The sequence below is a fragment of the Elephantulus edwardii genome, unplaced genomic scaffold (assembly GCF_000299155.1).
Source record: "Elephantulus edwardii isolate Elephantulus edwardi_28Jun2011 unplaced genomic scaffold, EleEdw1.0 scaffold00314, whole genome shotgun sequence".
Lineage (NCBI taxonomy): Eukaryota > Metazoa > Chordata > Mammalia > Macroscelidea > Macroscelididae > Elephantulus > Elephantulus edwardii.
This window is the reverse complement of record NW_006400064.1, coordinates 405,962-428,086: the sequence shown is the minus strand read 5'-3', so window position 1 is coordinate 428,086 and position 22,125 is coordinate 405,962. Positions and strand designations below refer to the sequence as shown.

At 40.3% G+C, this 22,125-nt stretch overlaps 1 protein-coding gene across 3 annotated transcripts in view; it reads left to right on the top strand.

Annotated features, from left to right (window-relative positions):
• TOM1L2 (target of myb1-like 2 (chicken)) overlaps positions 1 to 22,125 on the top strand; it is a 289,350-nt gene that overhangs the window by 213,249 nt on the left and 53,976 nt on the right. For all 3 annotated transcript variants that reach the window (XM_006901181.1, XM_006901180.1, XM_006901179.1), the window contains one exon: positions 10,495 to 10,611. In XM_006901181.1, the coding sequence (XP_006901243.1) occupies positions 10,495 to 10,611 (117 nt within the window). The remainder of the gene's footprint in view (positions 1 to 10,494; positions 10,612 to 22,125) is intronic.

Sequence of the window (22,125 nt, the reverse complement as noted above, 5' to 3'; positions counted from 1 at the left end):
TTCTATTCCTGCTCTTCCTGCTACCTAAACCTCTGTATTTTTATAAGAGATGTCCATTTGTGTACTTGTTCATTTGTGATTTCCTTCACTCAGCATAATGTCCTCTAGACTCATCCATGTTCACAAGTTCTTCACTATTTTTCAATACTACATAATATTCTGTTGTGTAAATGGGCCAGAATTTCTCTGTCCATTTGTTGATGGACACTTCGGCTGCTTCCATCTCCTTGTAAATAGTACTGTAATAAATATACATACATTTGTGTCTCAGCTCTGATTTCCTTATGATTATTATTATTAGGTGCTGAGTCAAGTACAACTCATAGTGACTCTATAAACAACAGATCTGAACTCTGTCCTATCCTGTGCCATCCTCCCAATCTCTGACTCCCTCAAGTCCATTGCTGCGGTCACTGTGTCAGTCCCCTTGATTGAGGATCTTCATCTGTTTTGCTGTTCTTCCCCCTTTCCAAGCATGATGTCAGTCTACAAGGAATAGCCACCCCTAGCAACATGCCCAAAATATGTGAGACAAAGCTTTATCATCTTTGCCTCCAAGGTGCACTCTGGCTGTGCCTTCTCTAAGACATTTGGTAGTCCATATATTACTGAATATATGAATATACTCCTCTCCAACATCACAGTTCAAGACATCAATTCTTCTGTAATCCTTATTCATTTTGTCCAGCTGTCGTGAGTGACTGAAAAGACCATGGCCTGAATCAAGTGCACTTTAGTCCTCAGCCTAACATCATTGCTCCTTAATAATTTGGAGAGGTCCCTGATTACAGACTTTCTCAGTGCAATATGTCTTCTTATCTGTGGATCCAAGCACGGTGAAATCATTAACAGTTTCAGTCCTTTCTGCATCTATCATGATGTTGCCTGTTGGTCTAATGGCAAGGATTTTGTTTTCTTGATGTTGAGATGCAATCCATATTGAAGGCTACAGTGTTTAACCTTCTGCAGCAAGTTCTTCAAGTCCTCCTCTATTTCAGCAAGCAAGACTGTATTGTCTGCATAATGAAGATTATTGTTGAGTCTTCCTCCAATCCTAATGCCACATTATTCTTCATAGAGTCTACTTTCTCAAATAATTTGCTCAGTCACCAAAGTCTAAAAAAAAAAAAATAATAATTTGCTCAGTGTACAGATTAAATAGGTGTGGAGAAACGATATTCTGTTAGATCACCTTTCTTGGGAATGGAAAGAAATATGGATCTCTTCCAGTCAGTTGGCCAGGCAGCTATCCTCTCAATTTCCTGGCATAGACTGGTGAGCACATTCAGGGCTGCATCTCATTTGAAACATGTCACTTAGTATCCTGTGATTCCTAGGGACTTATTTTTTTGCCAAGGCCTTCACTACAGCTTGAACTTCTTCCTGAAATATTTTGCTGTCAGCCAATTCTTTTTGGTGCAGTGATTATTTACATTTCCTCCATCTTCTTTTGATGTTTCCTGGGTCATTCAAGATTTTGCCCATAGCATCTCTAAGTTATTGCAACTCAAGGCTTGAATTGTATTTCCGTTTTTTCAGCTTGAGGTATGTTGAGCAAGTTCTTACCTCTGTCGCAATGGTTTGTTTTGTCTTCGTGAGCTATCTTTTGAAATCTTCTCTTCAGCTTCTTTATTTTAGCATCTCTTTTTTGTTTTGGCTTCTCAACACTCTAGTGCAATTTTCAGGATCTCTTTTGGCATCTGTTTTATGTTTTTCTTTCTCCTCTGTCTTTGTAGTAACTTTTTGCTCTCTTCATAGATGATATCCTTGATGTCATTCCACAACATCATTGGTGTAATTTTCTTCAGGCCTCAGTTTGAACTTGGATATAAGTAACTGATGGTCTGTTCCACAGCTGGCACCTGGACTGCTTTTGACTGTTGATATTGAGCTTCTCCAGTGGTTTCTTCCACAGCTATAGTCAGTCTGTTTCCTATGTAGTCCATCTGGTAAATTCTATGTGTAAAGTCACCATTTATGGTTTGGAGTTTTTTACATTTTTAAAATTTATTATTAATTTCAATGAAAATTTACAGAAACTTTGGATTTCCATTCATTCACTGTTGCACTTTTCCCCCTTCCAACCCTCCCCCCTAGTACACTACCCTCTTGGAAAAGTAAAAGAAAAATTCTTTCATTGTTTTACAATCCCTCCCCCCAGGTCCATTCCACTATACAGCCTTCACTCTGGACTCCTGTCATGACAAAAATACCTCATAATTTCCCCTCTTAAACAGTTTTTTCCCTCATCTGTTTAAATGCCGTATACATTACTGAACCTGTCCTTCTCGGTCTACTCCCAACCCCGAGGTCAGTCCTGTTTTACAACAGTGGCACCATGCAGTATTTGTCCTTTTGTGACTGAGATATCTCACTCAGCATAATGTCCTCCAGGGTCACCCATTTTGAATAATATTGCAAGAGTTCCTTGTTTTTCAATGCAACATAGTATTCCATTGTGTGAATATACCACAGCTTCTCTATCCCTTCATTTGTTGATGGACACTTAGGTTGTTTCCAACTCCTTGCTATTGTGAACAAAGCCACGATAAACATGGGTGTGCATATATCTGCTTGGGTGGCAGTTATGGTCTCTTTGGGGTATATTCCCAGTAGTGGAATTGCTGGGTCAAATGGTAACTCTATTTGCAACTTTTTGAGAAAGCACCATACCACCTTCCACAGTGGTTGCACCATTTTACACTACCACCAACAGTGACTAAGGGTTCCAGTTTCTCCACAACCTCGCCAGCATTTGTTGCTTGCTGTTCTGTTACATTTTGCAATTCTGACTGGGGTGAGATGATGTCTTATAGTTGTTTGGATTTGTATCTCTCTTAGAGCTAGGGATTTTGAACATTTCTTCATGTGCTTGTTAGCCATCTGAATGTCTTCTTTGGTGAAGTGTCTGTTCATATCCTGTGCCCATTTTTCTATTGTATTATTTACCTTTATCTTGTTGTGGTGCTCAAGTATTTTATAAATTCTGGACATAAGTCCCTTATCTGATGTCATTACCAAATACTTTTTCCCATTCTGTGGCTTCCCTTTTTACCCTGTTGGAGAAGTTTTTGGATGTGCATAGGGATTTGATTATTAGAAGATCCCATTCATCTATTTTATCTTCTCCTGGTTTACCATTTATGTTTTTTAAAAAAATAATTTGCTTTTTTTAAAGAGTTTTCAACATATCTATTTTATTGCACTGATTAAAAACTTTTTTCTTTTTTAATTGAGATTTTAATGAAAGTTTATAACAAACTTGTGTTTCTAATCCTTCATTGTTTCACATTTTCCTCCCATTCCCCCCTCCCTTCAGATAGTTTTTTTTCTTTGGGGAAAAATATTTCTTCATTGTTATACAGTCCCCACCCTAATCCACCACCCTGCCCCAGACCACTTTGCTATGTATGCAGCTCTTACTCTGGACTCTTGTAATGCCAATACTACCTAATCATATATTCTTTTCATACAGTTCTCTTGCTTTTCTGTTTCAATGCCATGTAAATTATTTATCTCCTCTTTTCTGTTTTCCCCAGACCCCCATGTCAGTCCTGTTATATAACAGTGTCATAATGCCATATTAAAAATAAAATATTTGCAATGAATTTGATCATTCAATTTCTGTCCTCCTTTCTGTGATCAAGTACATACTTTTCAACTACCATTCCTTCTTCATTGTTTCTAATTTTTTTCTAATTTTTGCATTACAATCACCAATTATTATTAACACAGCTTGATTACATGTTTTGTCAATTTAAGACTATGAAATTTCCTCCTCTTTAACTTCAGCTGTTTGTGTATGTATTTGAATAATAGTTGTATTAATAGATCTTCCTCATATTTGTATAGATAATATCCTATCACTGACAACATTGTACTTAAGGATAGAACTTAAAATTATCTTTTTTAACTATGAATGCAACACCATTCTTCCTCTGGTTTTCATTTTTAGTTCAGAGTGGCCAAAGCCAGTTCATCTCATTTCACTAATGCCTAGAATGTCGATGTTCATGCGTTCCATTTCATTTTTCACAACTTCTAGGTTATCAGCACTCATATTTCATACATCACATATTCCAACTGTTAAAGAATGTTTGAAGCTATTTCTCCTTATTTTGATTAACTTCCAATCATGGCATTTTATTTTATCTATCCATGTTTCTCTGTTGTTCATAGGGTTTTCAGCTGCCTGCTGTTTCAGAAATGGATAGTTAATCCGGCTTCCTACTCTTTATTAATCTGGAGCTCCACTAAAACATGTCCACCACTAGTGGCACAGCTGTCAGCATCACAGCAATCCACAAGTTACCCAGTACAGCAAACTGATAGACAAGTGCTTACTAATGAGAATAATGATAAACAAACAAGAGTACAGATAGCCAAGCTACAAAGTAATTAGAAATATGCTGATCAATGCTCCATTAAAACAAATTGACAGATGAGTCTCACAGTTTAGGAGGCTACATGTTTGAGTCCCCAGTACCTCTGATGATTCTGAAGCAAGGTTCTTGTCTCTGACCTTCAGCTCCAGGACTGTCTTCCTGTGGCTTAGTGTCTCTGCTTTCACAGCAAATCAAACACACAAAATATAGGGCAGGGTCCATCTGAGGCCAGTGTGACATGTCAGAATGAGGTCCCAGATGGGTTATGAACCCTCCAACTGGTATAGCGGAATAATGTCCCAGGTGAAGGCAGTGTCTCAGCTGGATCCTGTAAACTCATGCTCCACACTTGGCCTGTGACAGAGGCAGGATGTAAAATGCTTTCTTGTGTTGCCACTGATTTCTTGCTCTAATTCCACAATCTTTAAGCAAAGATTGGTGATAGAAGTCAAAGGATTAGGGCTTGTACCTGAGTAATGGAATGCCTGGATAAAATGGAATTTCTATTTTCACCTTTTTGAGGAAATGCCAGACTGCCTTCCATAGTGCTAGACCATTTTACATTCCCACCAGCAGTGCATGGAAGTTCCAGTATTTCCACATTCTTACCAACATTTGTTGTTTGTTGTCCTGTTAAACGTTGTGCTATTGTTGCTGGAGTGACCTCATTGTTGTTTTGATTTGCATCTCTCGAGGGAGCGCCAGTGGCCTAGTGGTAAGAAACCTTGTTGCATTCCCAAAGGCATAGAGTTCGAATCTACCAGCTCTCCACAGGAGACAGATGGACAGTCTCCTCTTATGCAATTTACTGTCTCTGAAAACCCACTGGAGGGTCAGCTATGGGTTGGTTCCAACTCAACAGCACACAACAACAACAACAATAGCTAAGATAACCAAACTGACAGTTAGTTGTACTTCTAAAACAAACCATAAAACCCACCAGTTATACAATATTATGGCACAGGACACCCTTTTCAGACTGTAGCTGAGAAATATAACCATGTGGCAGGATAGAGGGTATTGGCACAAACAGTAGTGCAACTGAATCTTTAGTGCTGGTCTGAAGGTACTTGGTAGGGCCACAGCTGCCTGTGCTGGTACCTACAGACCTCTGCCCACACCTCTGAATCCTGCCAGGGCCCAAAGTGGCCTCCTTAATGCCAATAGAATTCCACTCAACTTCTCAGGACTCACTGCAGGGCTGTAGCTGCCTGTGCTAATGCTGACACAACTTTACTTGTGGAAAGTGAGGAGGCTATGAAATACTTGTTGCCGAAGAGCAAGGACTACAGCCTTCAGTATGGATTACATCTTAACATGAAGAAAGCAAGGTCCTCACTATGGAACCAATAGTCAACATTATGATAGATGGTAAAAGTATTGAGTTTGGATCAACAGTCAACTTGCTTGATATCAGCAGTCAGGAAATCAGGAGACATCATTGTACTGGGCAAGTTTGCAGTCAAGGACTTCTCTAAAATGCTGAAGAGCAGTGATATCAGTTTGAAGACTAAGGTGTGCCTGATTCAGGCCATGGTCTTTTCAGTCACCTGCTATGCATCAGAGAGCTGGACAGTGAATTAAAATGACAGAAGAAGAATTGATGCCTTTGAGTTGTGGTGTTGAAAAAGAGTACTAAATATCTTATGGACTGCCAAAATAACAAACAGATAGATCTTGGGGAAAGTGTAGCAAGAGTACTTCTTAGAAGCAAAGATGGCAAAGCTTTGTCTTTCAATACTTTGGACATTTAACTAGGTGAGGCTATTCTTTGGAAAAGGACATGATGCTTGGAAAAATGGAGGTCAGTAAAGAAGAGGAAGACCTCCAACAAATAGATTAACATGATGACTTCTGCAGTGGGATGATGTAAGAGATGATGAAGATGGTACAGGATAGGGCAGGATTCAGGTCAGCTGTTCATAGGTACCTGTGAATACAGGAGCAACTGAGTATAGACACTGAGATAACAGGCTGTTCAGTGTGAGCACAGAGGAGGACATGAGAATCGCAGTCAGTCTGCTTCAGGGTGGGCCAAGGCAGTAAAGAAAGGCTTCCTGAAAGTCACCAAGAATGGACACACCAGCCTCTGGACATTTCAGCTGAAGTGGAAGCTAACTAGTACTGAACACACATGTGCTAGGCACTGAACTGGTATGCGATCACAGCCGCCCTGTGAGTGCCTGCAATATCATGACTTTTCTATAGGTGAAGAAACAGAGGCTCAGAAAATTGAAGGTACATTTGTAGTGTTGCTGCTGCAGTAAAAGCCCTGTGCTCCTCCAGATGCCCATTATTACTGGCCCCTCTCCCTGCATGACCATGTCTGTGGGGCCACAAGAGCACTTCTGCATATTTGCATGTTGAAGTGGGCCAGATGTGTAGTCTGATTTGCATGCACTTCCGTCATGAGGAGAGACTCCTGCCTTCCTGGGCCCAGAGCCAGAATTGGGTAGCTGCCTTTAACGGACAGGTTGGATTGTTCCCAAAGCGTCATGATGCTGGATAAGTAATCTGTGCTTGCTTCCCTGCCCTTGCTCTTGCCACAGTGGAAAAAAATGAGGTTCCCATCAGCCAGCCTCCCAGAGGACCTTAACAGTGAGAATGTAGACTCACTCACAGGAGACTGAGTCTACTACAACAAGAGTTCAAAAACATACTCTCAGTTCTGGGAATATTTTGAGACTGCAAACTCCAGCACTGTCATTTGAAAGAGCAGACATTAAAAAGCAGAGCCCTCTAGCCCTAAGGGCTTAGTTCACCATCATACAGCAGAAGAGCCAGCTTGGTTTCCCCAGGACCCAGTGCTCTCTCACCGTAGTGAGCTACTGCCATAGCATCACAAGTCCATCCTCAGGCACCACAGGCTTCTGGCGACCACTCTTTTCTGAAGTGAACTCACCACTCATGCACGCCCATCACCAAACTGCTGCCACAGTTATCCATGAGTTAGAATGAGACTTGATGGCAGGGCAGCAGGGGTAATTGAATAAGAGGCTTCTTGGATCATCTACCCTCAAGGGATTAATGGCATAAGCAGCTTCAAGATGAGCAGAAGATGAACTCATCTCAAGAGCTCTCGTGTCCTAATTTGTAGTTGTGCTGCTAACACAGAGATTTCACCTCTTTGGAAGTTCAAATCCACCACCAAACTAACAAGTTCTGACCACTTCAAATAGAAAAAGAATATGCTGTTACAAGAACAAGTATCATTCAAAGATGTGTGTGTAGACTTTACCCAGGAAGAATAGGATTAACTGGATCCTTCTCGGAAAATGCTCTACAGAGATGTGACACTGGAAAATTATAGCCACATTGTCTCAGTAGAGTGTTATGTCACTAAGCCAGAGGTGATCTTCAAGACAGAGCAAGGAGAAGAGCTCTGGACATTAGAAGAGGGAGTCTCAAGCCTGCACCATTCAGGATATATATCACACAGGAGAGATTGCCCATTTGTCTCCCATGGGGCAGCTAGTGAATTTGAACCACCAAAGAGGGGTGTCCTCCAAAACTGTAAAATTCATCAGAGACAAACTAGGATCAAGCTTAGACAGCATAATCTGTGGTATAAAGAGACTGCCAAGTACAGCCAGAAATGCACAATCTGGAGAGGATAAAATTGATGAATGGGACCTTCTAAAGATTAAATCCCTGTGTGCATCAAAAACTTTCTCCAACAGAGTAAAAAGAAAACCTACTGACTGGGAAAAAATATTTGGCAATACCAATTCAGACTAGGGTCTTATATCAAAGGTTTATCCTACAGGTTCTCCACAAGAAAAAAGACTGATAACACAATTACAAAATGGCAAACTACATGGAAAGACTTTTCACAGAGGAAGATACTCAAATGGCCACTGACGCATAAAGAAATGCTCAAAATCAGTGGCAATAAGAGAAATGCAAATCAAAACCGCAGTGAGATACCATCTCATTCCAGTAGCAGTGGCAAAGTTTAACAGGACTGCAAATAATAAATGTTGGAGAGAATGTGGAGAGATAGGACCTCATATACACTGTTGGTGGGATTGTAAAATGGTACTACTCTGGAAGGCAGTTTGGCATTCCCTCAAAAAGCCATATTGAAATTCAGTATGACTCACCTATTCCACTGCTTGGAATATACCCTAAGAAAGTAAGAACTGAAGGACAAATGGAGACTTGTACACCGATGTTCATAGCAGCATTATTCACTTCACAAGAACATGGAAAGAGCCCAAATGTTCAACCATAATCAGATGGATTGAGAAATTATGCAGCATGCAGAAGCAATGATTTTGAAAGTCACTACCTAACTTGGGAGGGACTGAAGAGCATTATGCTAAGTAAGCTAACTCAGTCCTATAAAGACAAATACTGTGTAATGTTATTGTAGAATGTGTATGAGGATCCAAGGAGAGGAGGTGGGGAGCAGAGGGGTAAGGATGGGCAGAAATGGGGGCTGGTTTATCATAGGGTTGCACAATATGGTGGGTGCAGGGAAGGGTGGGTAAAGGAAATGTGCAAGATCCGGTGTGAAAAACAATGTACACTAACTTTGTAAATAAACCAGTATAAAATAAAAATTTTATTTAAAGAAATTTTATTTAAACAAAGAGGGGTGTCCTTTTGGTTAGCAGTTCAACTCCTTTTGAACTATTTGCATTTCTCTGATGCCTGATGACATTGAACATCTTTTCATTTGTCTGTTGGCCCTATGAATATTTTCCTTGATAAATTTCCTATTAATGTCTTTTCCCTAAGGTTTTCTTAAAATTATGTATCTTTTTGTTGTTGTACATGTATACTGAAGATAGAAGCAAGAGGATTTGTTGTCAGTTTTAGTATAGAATGTGAGAAAAGGACAAATGTGAGTCCAAACAACTTTGTCTCACAAACCATATTAATTAGGTTTCCATTTACAGAGATCAAGAAATTAGTAAAGATATTTTAGTGGAATTAATAAAATATTTTTATTACTATGAAAAATTTTTATTAATATTTTGCTGAACAAATAATTTGAGAAGCTCAACTTTATGAAGAAGAATGTATGAGTATTTTTTTCATTTTTATTTATTTTTTTATGTGTGTACCGTCAAATTGGATCTGACTGGTACAGGAAGCGATTGTTCCTCCTTCTTCAGCAGAGCATCTGGTGGATTTGAACCACGCTCCTCTGGGACTGCAGTGCAGTTTCCTGCCACTAGGCCACCAGAGCTCGCCTTGAAGAAGAATGTGGTATCAGAATTGGCAGAAGACTCATCAACAACCTGTGTTATGCAGATGATATAGCTTTACTTGCTGAAAGTGAGGGGAACTTGAGATGCTTGCTGCAGAGGATCAAGGGCTGCAGCTTCCAATATAGATTATATCTCAATATCAAGAAAGCAAAATTCATCACTGGACCAATGGGCAACATCATCATGATAGGTTAAGAGAAGATTGAAATTGCCAATGATTTAATCTTGTTTGGTTCCAGCAGTCAGGAGACATATATAGCCTTGGGAAAATCTGCTGTCAAATACCTCTCAGAGCATATCATGTTGAGTAAAATATCTCAGTCACAAAAGGACAAATACTGCATAGCAGCAGTGTAATGAAAAAGGTCTGATATGGGAGTTTGGGAGGATAATAGGATAAGAATTGATAGAAAATGACCATTCCATTGGAACAGATGAAAAAACTGTCTAAAAGGAATATATGATTAGGCATTATATGTACAACAACAGTCCAGAATAAGAGGTACATTGCAAACAGGACTAGGGGGTGAGGGGTAGGTGATTATGCAATAAGTGAATATTTTTTAAAAGTGCACTGGGGGAGGGGGAAAAGGGGGCATAAAGTGCAACAATCAATGAATGAAAAATCTAACTTCTCTGTAAACATTTATTAAAATCACAATTAAAAATTTATTTTAAAAAATAAAGACCTCTCCAAAGTCCTGAAAAACATTGAAAACAAAAAAAAGAAAAAAGAATGAGACTTGATGGCTCTCCTGTAGCATACATTTAGAAGTGGGACCTAGATTTCCCAGTGAGGTAGACTGGCACCAACTTATGGAGTTCTGATTTACTCCAGATGAAGGTGGCTGACTTCTCCTTTCTGCTTCCCATCTTCTGGCCCCCAACAGATTGCCAGGCTGCGGAGCGAATTAGATGTCGTTAGAGGAAACACCAAAGTCATGTCTGAGATGTTAACTGAAATGGTCCCTGGGCAGGAGGATTTGTCTGATCTGGAGTTGCTGCAGGTAAGGATGACCTCATTTGGGGAGCTCTGGGACTCAGCCCCAGAGCAGGGCCCTGTGGGTGGTATTGTACTGTACACATGTGGGTTAGGCCCCCATTCTGGCTAGCAGTCAAGAGGTAGCCCAGGACTCAAGGGCACTGTTATTACTTAGCTTCATGTTATCTGGAACAGAACAAATACCATTCATTTACACCCCCAACTGGGGCCTTTCTTTTTTACTTTCTTTGTTAACATTTTTTTTCTACAATGTCAGTTGCTTAATACATACTCATGAAAAGAAAAAATATCAAGAAGAAAACAATTTTCTTTAATTTCAGTATCTAGATATCACTAATGCTCAGGCCTTTCATTCATAGGGTCGCTATGAGTCGTCTATGACTCGGCAGCACCTAGCAACAACAACAACATACATCACTGTTGATATTTTATACATTTTCTTTCAGACTTTTTCTGTATATACTTTAAATGTACTCAAGAGCATTCTGTACTAGTTTTGTGTATTGCTTTGTTCTCTTTATGTTATATCATAAACCCTTGGTAGTAGGACCTCTCTTAAACCTTTACTGTAAGTAGGAACACTTCTAGTTACCTCTTAACCTTTAGGATATTTTTAAGACAGAGATGAAGCTTGAAGCTTTTTTTGTTTGTTTCTCAAACATTGAAGGTTCCTAGACTAGGAGCTGCTTATGTCGTGGTTCTGAGGAACAGTTGCGGACTGCTTTCCCTTCTTCCTCACACGTGGCAGAAATATTCCAGAACCAGGGAGACTGAGATCCTGCTTCAGACTAGAGGTCAGGGACCTGCTTAGACCTGCTTTGCACATCAGCCTGCTGCTCCTGGAGACCCACTCTCCCTGCCTGCCTAAGAAGATGCTGGACTTTCGTACAGTGTGGTAGCAGCAGTGACTTTACAGACCTCCACTCTCTGAAGGAGAGGGTAAAGAATGCTATAAAGGGAAAATGCCAGGTACAGATCTCGTTGATAGGGGACCATGTACCAGCAGCCAGTCTAGAATGGAATTGGCTCCTGATATACATTTACCTGTTAGCACACAAAGGAGTTGTTACAATCTCAACTCTCAGGGTAGTTCTTTTATTTTCTTGACTGGGTGTGGCCTGGTCTCAAACTGTTCCTTGTCAAACTCTGCTCTGAAGCCCTCACCTCCTGCAAGGGTACAGGTCAGTGGAGGCCTACTCTGGACCTAGAACACAGCAGAGCTCCCAGCTTACTTCAGGGAAGAAGACAGACAAGATGGGCTCATTGCTGGAAACTGCAGCTTCTGTGGAGCTGAGAGGAGGTCACTCAGCCCAACTGAGGAGGGAGAATAGACTCCCCGACCTCTTAGACCTTAACCCTGCTCCATGCCCTGCCTCAGCTCAGCTGTCTGAATACTTGCTATTCACCATGAACCCCAGCACCCTTAATGAATTGTTACCAACTCTGACTTCTGTAGCAGCAAAACCAGCTCTGCGAGGCATTACCAAGATACACAGGAATCAGGTCATCCCAGAAACCAAGAAGATATCATGAAATTACTTTGTGCTGTGGCAGTGTTGAAGTTTCTACTGATGGTAGTTTGCAATAGACAGAGCTGAGCTCCTGGCAGCAGGAGTTGGACAAAACCAGTATGCTTCCAGGAAGCCACAGCAGACCCAGACAGCAAGAACACGGTGTACATACATGTGCATGTAAAAAAACACATGTGTGTACATACATGTGTGGGTATGTATGCACATGTGTGTACATGTATGCACATGTATGTGCATGCATATATTTGTGTCTGTGAGTGGTATTTGTGTGTGTGTTTTTTAAAATAAGCCCATCAGCCAAACAAAACCTGACCTGGCATCAAGCTCAGAGTTTCCAAAATTAGACTGCTTCTTATGATGTTTTTCTTCCCTCTGTTTTATCCCAACTTAACACTTACCAACTCTTCTTACTGTCTTATAAATCAAACAAAAAAAATACTATTGTGATTTCCAGTAGCAGGGCAGTCGGCTCACCTTAACCTTGGGAAAGTCAAGTTCAGGGTAGCACTGTAGGAAACGGACCTGACTTTTCTGGATGGTGACATTACCATCGCTCTTCAGTCATTGGTAATATCATCCCTCCCTTTCCTCCCCTGGCAGTCAGGAGTCACCTGGACAGTATCTCCCCTAGGTTCAGGTCTCTCCAAACACTGAGCCTCCTAGGTGGGAAAATGTCACAAAGAGTGTGATAGGGTGAGAATGCTCTGAAGAACTCTGAGCAGGGCTAGAGCGAAGCCAGCTTGCACAGTATAGATTTCCTTCAGAGCTCCATGCCTATTGAAATACCCAGGACAAGTGTGTCAGGACATCAGTGGACCACATCAGTAATTCTCACTGGACCTGAGTCAGAAGAGACTTTCAGGTAGCTCCAAGGACATAGTTTGTAGGAAGTTGTGCTGCCTAACCCTGAGATAATACCTCTCTGGCAATTTGAGTCCACAAGCAACTCTAAGGGAGAAAGATGAGAAATCTTCTGTGCATTCATTCTGTCAGTGAAACCCTCCACTCCTTTACTGTGTGGGTATTAAGTAGTCCTTTTCTCTTCCTGTGCATAGACACTTGAGTTTTGGGCCCACATATGTGTGACTTTTTAATTTAACTTGACTAAAGTTCAAGCCCTTAAGGAAGCCCTTATAAGGTAAGCTTTTTGGGATCTTTAACACTTTGTGCCATTTGGTGTGTCCTATCTTTCCCAAATTGGGGTATCAATTTCAACAAAAAAGGGCTGGCCTTGTCAACCAAGAACTGTACCCAGCAAAATTGTCCATCAGATATGGAGGAGACACCAAGATATTCCCAGAAATACAGAAACTAAGAGAGTTTATAAAAACAAGACCAGCCTTACAAGAAACACTGAGAGATGTCCTTCATACCAGAGATGTCACTGAAAACAGGACAGACTAAAGTAACTAGCAAAAAGCACCAAAAAGAATTGAACAAAATGATAGCAATAAAACCTTACCTCTCAATAATTACACTGAATGTGAATGGTTTAAATGCACCACTGAAGAGAAAAAGAGTAGCAGATTGGATAAAAAAAACAAACAAAATACCTCAATATGTTGTCTACAAGACAGACATTTGAAAAATGAAGTTAAAGAAAGACTAAAAATTAAAAAATGGGAAAAAATATACCAAGCAAGTGGCAACCAAAAAAAAAGCAGGAGTAGTGATACTAATCTCTGATAAAATAAATTTCAATGCAAAAACCATCACAAAGGATGATAAAGGTCACTACATAATGCTGAAAGGGTCAATAGAACAAGAAGACATAACAATAATGAATATCTATGCACCAAATGAAAGACCTGCAAAATACGTAAAACAAACCTTAACAAAACTGAAAAAGGAAATAGATAACTCTCCTATAGTACTTGGAGACTTAAATATACCACTCTCAAGAAAAGATAGAACTACCAGAAAGGATCTCAACAGACACTCAAGAATTAAACCACACAATAAACCAACTCAAACGCATAGATATTTATAGGCTAATGTACCCCCAAAAAAGCACAGTATACCTTCTTTTCCAATGTGCATGGAAGGTTCTCCAGAATAGACCACATTCTAGGTCACAAGGCAAGCATCAACAAATTTGAAAACATAGATATTATACAAAGTATCTTCTCAGACCACAAAGCCACAAAATTGGAAATTAATAACAAGAGGAGAAAGGAGAAAAAAACATACATTTGGAAGCTGAACAACAACTTGCTTGAACATGAGTGAGTACTAGAAGAAATAAAAAATGAAATTAAAAAGTTTCTTTAAACAAATGACAATGAAAACACCACTTACCAAAACCTCTGGGAAATAACAAAAGCAGTAACCAGAGGCCAATTTATAACAATAAGCAAACATCATAATGCAGGAAAAAAATGACCATTGACACTCTAACCCAACAGCTCCAAGAAATCAAAAACAATAGCAAGAAAACCTGACACCCTCTAAAAAATCTGAAATTATAAAAATTAGAGCAGAAACAAATGAAGTGGAAAACTGAAAAAACAATTGAAACCATCAACAAATAAGGAGTTGGTTCTTTGAAAAGGTCAATAAAATCGACAAATCACTAGCAAAGCTAACAAAAGAAAAGAAGGAGAAGACACAACTAATCCGAATAAGAGATGAATCAGGCAAAATCACAACAGAACCAACTAAAATAAAAAGGCTAACATTGGAATATTATGAAAAGCTATACTCAAACAACTATGAAAACTTAGAGGAAATGGACAAATACTTAGATATGCACAACCTACCTAAACTGACAGAAACTGAAATTGAACATCTGAACAGACCCTTTACAAAAGAAGAAATTGAAAAAGTAATAAAACAACTTCCAAGTAAAAAAAGGCCTGGGCCAGATGGTTCTACAAGTGAATTTTATCAAGCATTCAGAGAAGAACTGTCACCAATTCTGCATAAAGTATTTCAGGAAATAGAAATATATAGAATTCTCCCAGACTCATTTTATGAAGCAAACATATCCTTAGTACCAAAGCCAGGTAAAGACACAACCAAAATAGAAAACTATAAGCCAATATCTCTTATGAACATAGATGCAAAAATCCTGAATAAAATCCTGGCCAATAGAATCCAACAATACATTAAAAAAAAAAATAATTCATCATGACCAAGTGGGATTCATAACAAGTATGCAAGGATGGTTCAACATAAGAAAAACAATCAATGTAATTCATCACATTAACAAAGCAAAGAAAAAGAACTACATGATCCTATCAATTGATGGAGAAAAGGCCTTTGACAAAATTCAGCATCCTCTCCTGATTAAAACACTCAACAAAATAGGATTCGAGGGGAGTTTCCTCAACCTAGTGAAAAGTATATATGCAAATTCGAGAGCCAACATTGTTCTCAATGGAGAGAGATTAAAGACATTCCCTTTAAGAACAGGAACTAGACAAGGATACCCACTATCCCCTTTCTTATTCATTATTGTATTGGAAGTCTTAATAAGACAAGAGAAGGAAATAAAAGGTATCCAAATTGGCAAAGAGGAGGTGAAATTATCTCTCTATGCAGATGATAGTATACTTAGGAAACCATACCGGCTCAGCAAGGAAACTACTGGACATAGTTGACTCATTCATCAAACTGGAAGGATAAAAGATCAAAATATAAAAATTAATTGGATTTCTCTACACTGACAAAGAGAAAACAGAACTGCAGCTTAGAAAAACAATACCCTTCACAGTTGCCAATCACAAGGCAAAGCACAAAGGATCTATTCAAAGAAGATTACAAAACATTACTATAAGAAACAAAAAGAGACCTGGAGAAGTGGAAGAATATCCATTGCTCATGGATAGGTAGACTCAATATTGTGAAAATGACAATATTACCAAAGGCAATTTACACATTCAATGCAATCCCAATACAAATACCACTCCCATTCTTCAATGGGATGGAAAAGGCAATTTCCAATTTCATTTGTAATGGAAAGAGAGCCTGAATAAACAAAGCACTCCTTAAAAAGAGAAATAAGGTAGGAGACATCTCACTCCCTGATTTCAAATCCTACTACACTGCTGTGGTGGTCAAGACAGCATGGTACTGGTATAATGACAGACACATAGATCAATGAAATAGAATAGAAAATCCAGAAATCAGCCCACCTAGGTATATGGTGCATTGATTTTTGACAAAGAGATCAGTTAAGTGGGGAAACGACAACCTTTTTAACAAATGGTGCTGGCAAAATTGGAAAACTCAAGCAAGATCCACACCTCACTCCATACACAAAAACCAACTCAAAATGGATCATGGACCTAGGACTAAAACCAAGGACTATACACTTCATTAAAGAAACATTTGTAAGAACTCTATAAGTCCTAAATCACAACATAAACAGTCTTCTAAGCATCCTGAAAAATCTACAACCAGGAAAGGATAAAATAAATGAATGGGACCTTCTAAGAATCAAATCGCTATGCACATCTAAAAATTTCTCTAACAGAGTAAAAAGGAAAGCCACAGATTGGGGGAAAAGTATTTGGTAATGACATGTCAGATAAGGGACTTATATCTACAAATTATAAAATACTCGAGCATCACAACAAGATAAAGGTAAATAACCCAACTGAGAAATGGGAACAGGATATGAACAGACACTTCACCAAAGAAGACATTCACATGGCCAACAAATACATGAAGAAATGCTCAAAATTCCTAGCTCTTAGAGAGATGCAAATCAAAACAACTATGAGATATCATCTCACCCCAGTAAGAATAGCAAAATTTAACAGAGCAGCAAACAACAAATATTGGCAATGTTGCAGAGAAACTGGAATCCTTATTCACTGTCGGTGGGAGTGTAAAATGGTGCAAGGACTATGGAAGGCAGTGTGGCAGTTTCTCTAAAAGTTACAGCTAGAAATACCATTTGATCCAGCAATTTCACTATGGGAATATACCCCAAAGAGACCATAACTGCCATCCAAGCAGATATATGCACACCCATGTTTATTGTGGCTTTGTTCACAATAGCAAAGAGTTGGAAACAACCTAAGTGCCCATCAACAAATGAATGGATAGAGAAGCTGTGGTAGATTCACACAATGGAATACTGTGCTGCATTGAAAAACAAGGAACTCTTGCAATATTATTCAAAATGGGTGACCCTGGAGGACATTATGTTGAGTGAAATGTCTCAGTTACAAAAGGACAAATACTACATGGTGCCACTGGTGTAGAACGGGACTGACATCAGGATTGGGGTGAGACTGAGAAAAAGTAGATAAATCATGTATACTGCATTGAAACAGATGAGGGAGAGAACAGTTTAAAAGCTATATATGATTATTATGGTTTATGATATATATGGTATTATAGTTATGACAAGAGTCCAGAATGAAAGTTGCATTGTGGAGTGTTTGGGGTGGGGGTGGGGGGCTAGGGGAAGGGACCGTATACCAATGAAGGAATTTTTCTTTTACTTTTCAAAGAGAAGAGCAAACTGGTGGGGAGGGGTGGGCAGGGAGAAAAATGCAACAATGAATGAATGGAAATTAAAAAAAAATGGGCTGACCGTGACCACCTTCTGTTGAGATAACTGATTTATTCTGTCTGTTTAGCTTCATTTTCCCCCTTTATCTTCGACAAAGGGTCTCTTCTCTCTTCCTGCTCCTTTGTAGCAATAGAACTTGGAGCAGTTCAAAGACCATAAAGGTAATTAAAAGATATTTTTGTGACATGGGACTGAGAATATCACTTGAATAAAAGATAGAAACTGGGATTTATTACTCAAAAAAGAAGAGTTTAATGGTTCAAATCCACCAGATGCTCTGCTGGAGAAGGATGGGCAATCTCCTCCTGTGACAGTCAGATCTGATTTGATGGTACATACACAAAAAAATAAAGTAAAAAAAAAAAAAAGACTTGAATTTTAAAAAAAGAAGAAGAGTTTAATAAAGTGTTCTGATAGATAGAGGTGGCACATAATGTGACTGTTCTGCTCTGCCACTTAAAGGCTTAGAAGACCAGAGCTGGGAGGGGCAAGTCTGCAGCACTTGGGAGATCATGTCCCAAGTCTGGCACAGTAGGAAGTATTAGGCTATGGGGTCTTAAGACCAAGAGAGTAACACTCTGGGAGGTTTGGAAATGAAGATCAGCAGAAAGCGAGTCCAGACTTCTGAGTAAGGAGGCAGGCTACAAAAGACTGTCCAGAGATGAAGACACCAGAGAACAAAAATTAACAGATAACAGGTGATAATTCTGGAACCCTGAGTTTAAAAACAACAGGCAAAGAAGTGCTTTCAACAACTGACTGAAGGAAGAAATGGAATGAAAACGTCAACTAAGGAAATAGATGGAACATAGAACCATAACCAGAGTAATATCATTCAACTGGAGGTCTCCCAGTTGAACTAGGTGAGAGCCTTGGCTGTAGCTGACACTGTGGAGTGCCAGGCAGGTGGGCAGCTGGCCAGTAGGGTGCGGAAAGTTTAACCTCTGACATTCTCAACTTCTATCTCACTGCTTTTCAAGACAGTATCTTAAAAGGTTGGAGCAAGGGAATGGTGAAAACTATCTCTGTGCAGAGACCCCAGCCATAGTGTTCTAGAAAGTTCCTTAGAATGGGAGCATCTCAGTAGTACCTTCAGGATCCTTTCACCAATGCCTGGCAGGACACAGTGAGGACAGAAGCAGCAAAACTATTCCATGAGCCATTACATTTTATATACTTGTTTTCATTCTGCCTCTATGCTGAGGTCATAATTTTAGAGCTAATTTGTACTCTGATATAATCTAATATTTTCCAACTATTTTAAAAACAATAGAACTCTTCTCTCTACTTTCAGAAGTCTGTAGAAGACTGAGATGTTGAGGTAAATAAAACCAGAGCAGCCAGTCTTCACTGGGGGTGCCCTGAACTGTGCTATAAGGCAGCTGAGAGATCTCAGTGGAATCTGCAGAACATCACCTATATCTACATGTGGAGAATGAGGCCCAGAGATGCACATACATTCCCAGGGTATTCACCGTGGTGACTCATACCCCACACTGAGCCAAGTGGGGCTCCGTGTGAGAGAACAAAAACAATCAGAGCTTCTGGCATGAGCAATTCTGTGTAGGCCCTTGAGGTATCTGGTTTGGTTTCCTGTTAACCCTGTGTTTAGGCCTGCTTCTTGTTTCATGTATTTGCAGTTTGTGGTGGGAGGCAGGTCCTGGTCCTCACATGCTGGAGAGGACAAGCTTATGCCTACCTAGAAGAGTTCTGTAGCAGTCTGTCAGCGGGGGCCTGTAGTAAAGTAATGTACATGCCTGTGGGAATCTCGAGATAGGGAGAAGGGTATTGCCTAAGACCCTAGGAGACTTGCCTGGTTGGGTGGTAAGTAGAGAAGTAGGAATACAGGCAAAACAAGCATTACTGAGTTTGGGTCATGCTTCTGGATGGTGAGAATACCAGTATCCCCCCATAAAATTTTATAAACTTCAGAATATTTAAGGGTCAAATGGTGATGTTAGGGAATATCTTAGGACCTTGAAAAAGGACTGATTTCTCAGTCTCTGTGAGCCATATGGGCTGAGGGCTTTGGCTTCGGTTAATTTCTAAAATCCAAGGGGTGTTTGTAAGTAGCTTTGAACTCTAGGAAATACTACTGCAAACTTTAGGAGAATAATAGCCTTGGACATACTTCCTGCTACACATTCTTCCACCCTCTTAGGTCCTGAGCCTGTGATTGCCCCTCAATTTATAGGGAACTGACAGACCTTCTCCCCCTCACCCATCAACCAACAGCAACCAATGCTTGCTGTTGACCATAGACACCATGACTGGGCCACTCTTGCCTTGCATGGTCTCTCTTGCTAGCAGTAGTGGCCCAGAGGCAGAACTTGGTTCTTCTGCTCATCAAGATTTTTCAGACCCTTGAGTGATGAACTGGAATTGACAAGTCAAGCAGAAATAACAGGCTGATGTTCTTTGGCACTCTCCCATGCTGCACTGATGCAGTCTGCTAGTTCCTGGGACCAGTGGTCACCAGAAGCACCAAGTTTGGAGTAGGGAGAGTGATCAAAATCAGATGTACTTTATGGCTCACATTCCCAGGAGTGACCCTGCCTTCTGCAAAACAAAGAGTGAAAAGTCTTACAAGAACCAGGAGTAAGAGGCTGTGCAGCAAAAAAATGAGAGGGTCTAGACTTCCAGGTAAGGGTTAGTGAATGACAATCGAGACTCATCATTGAAGACACCAGAGAACAAAGAGTTAACAGATAACAGGTGATAATTACAGAACCCTGAGTTTAAAAACAAAAGGCAAAGAAGTGCTTTCAAAAACTGACTGAAGGAAGAAATGGAATGAAAACATCAACTAAGGAGATAGACGGAACACAGAACCATAACCAGCAAGCCATTTTAACAGCTGTAGGATTGACATCGGAACCTGAGCCTGTGGTAATACCCACACCAGTGGCTGACTGACAACAGGAAAGATGCAGTGTTGTGTTCCCCCACCCTCTTGTCCTCTGTGCTATCCTGGAAAAGAAAGAGGTGACTTTCTCCAGCCACCACCAACATCCAGGTGTCCCTGGCCCACGCAAGCTCAGCATGAATTTTGTATCAGTGCCCAGAGTATGCACACAGCTCTATGTCAAACAACTCTTGCCAGGAAGAGCTGGACTGTGTTGTGCCTGGATTAGTGGGAGTACCACCACTGGCTGTGGCCTTTTGTGTTTCACTGCATACTTTCATAGATACTTTGCCTGGCACACTCCATATTGGGACCAGTTTACCCTCTAGAATAAGGCATACTTGGGCATTTCAGGTTGGCAGTGACTATCTCTTCACACTATCCATCTCTGCCTGAGTACCCTGCCTCTACCCATCCTCTAGACTGCCAAAGACACCATCCCAAGCCAGGTGGACTAGCTAAGGCTCCTCTGAGACCAGCTGAAACTCTGTCCCAAACTGGATACCCTTCAATACCTACTAGACCAGAAGAAGTAGTTCTACCTATGGCCTAGGTCATATCTTGGAACCTTAAGCATGTCTCAGATAAGCAGAAACTCTGTCCTGACTGCAGGGCAGGCAGACACACTGCTCAAACCCACCACAGCAGTGATGAGGTGCCAGACAGATGACCTGCCTTCCCTCCTCTGCCTTTTTTTTTTATTTCCCATAACTTTTTGGATTTTTATTTTCATATTTCGCTCGTGTAGGTTTGAGGTTTTTTTAACATCTTCTGCTTTCTCTGCAGCCTTTTCCTTCCCTAATTTGTCATCTCTCTTCTTTTCTTTCAACATTTTCCTCTTTCTTTTCTGATTGCCCTTCCTTTTGTACTGCTTTCAGTTTTAGTTTTTTATTTTCTTTTACCATCTAATCTTGTTTTTGTTTCTTGGATGGCTTGTTTTATTTTGTTTCCCTTTTACTTTATTCCTCTTAACAAAGAACAGCAACCATATACAGCCTCAAATATATATTCTGCAGGTTTGTCCATATGAGAGAGTAAAGAGCAGGTTCTGCATCACCGGATTGGCTAAAGACTGCAGCCAATGCCAGACTGGTCTGCCCTCATTACACTACACAAACTGCAGAAAAATACTTACACACTTTCACTGTTTAGCAAACCCACTGGAAGACTAGCAAGTACCAGTGAAAGACCCCAAACTAGGGCTTTTCCCAGATCGGGCGTGACCCCGAGCAACTCACACCAGATCCACTTGCTGCAATCACACCAGGCTTTATTGGCGGAGCTCCGGGACGACTTGTAGCTCACGCAGGAGACAGGGAAGTCGACCCCGAGCCGAAAAAGCAAGGGATTTTTAGAGAGGGTCTAGGGGTTCTTTGGCGTGGAGTTTGCTCATTGGCTCTTCGGAAAAGCAGAAGTTCAGTTCTAGGTCAGCCACCTGCTGCTGATGCTAGTTAAGATATGGTTTTTGCCAGTAATTGCTTGTTCAGCTTGTGGTCAGTCCAGTAACTGCTTGTTCAGTTTGTGGTCAGCTAGTTCCTGGAACATAAACGTTTA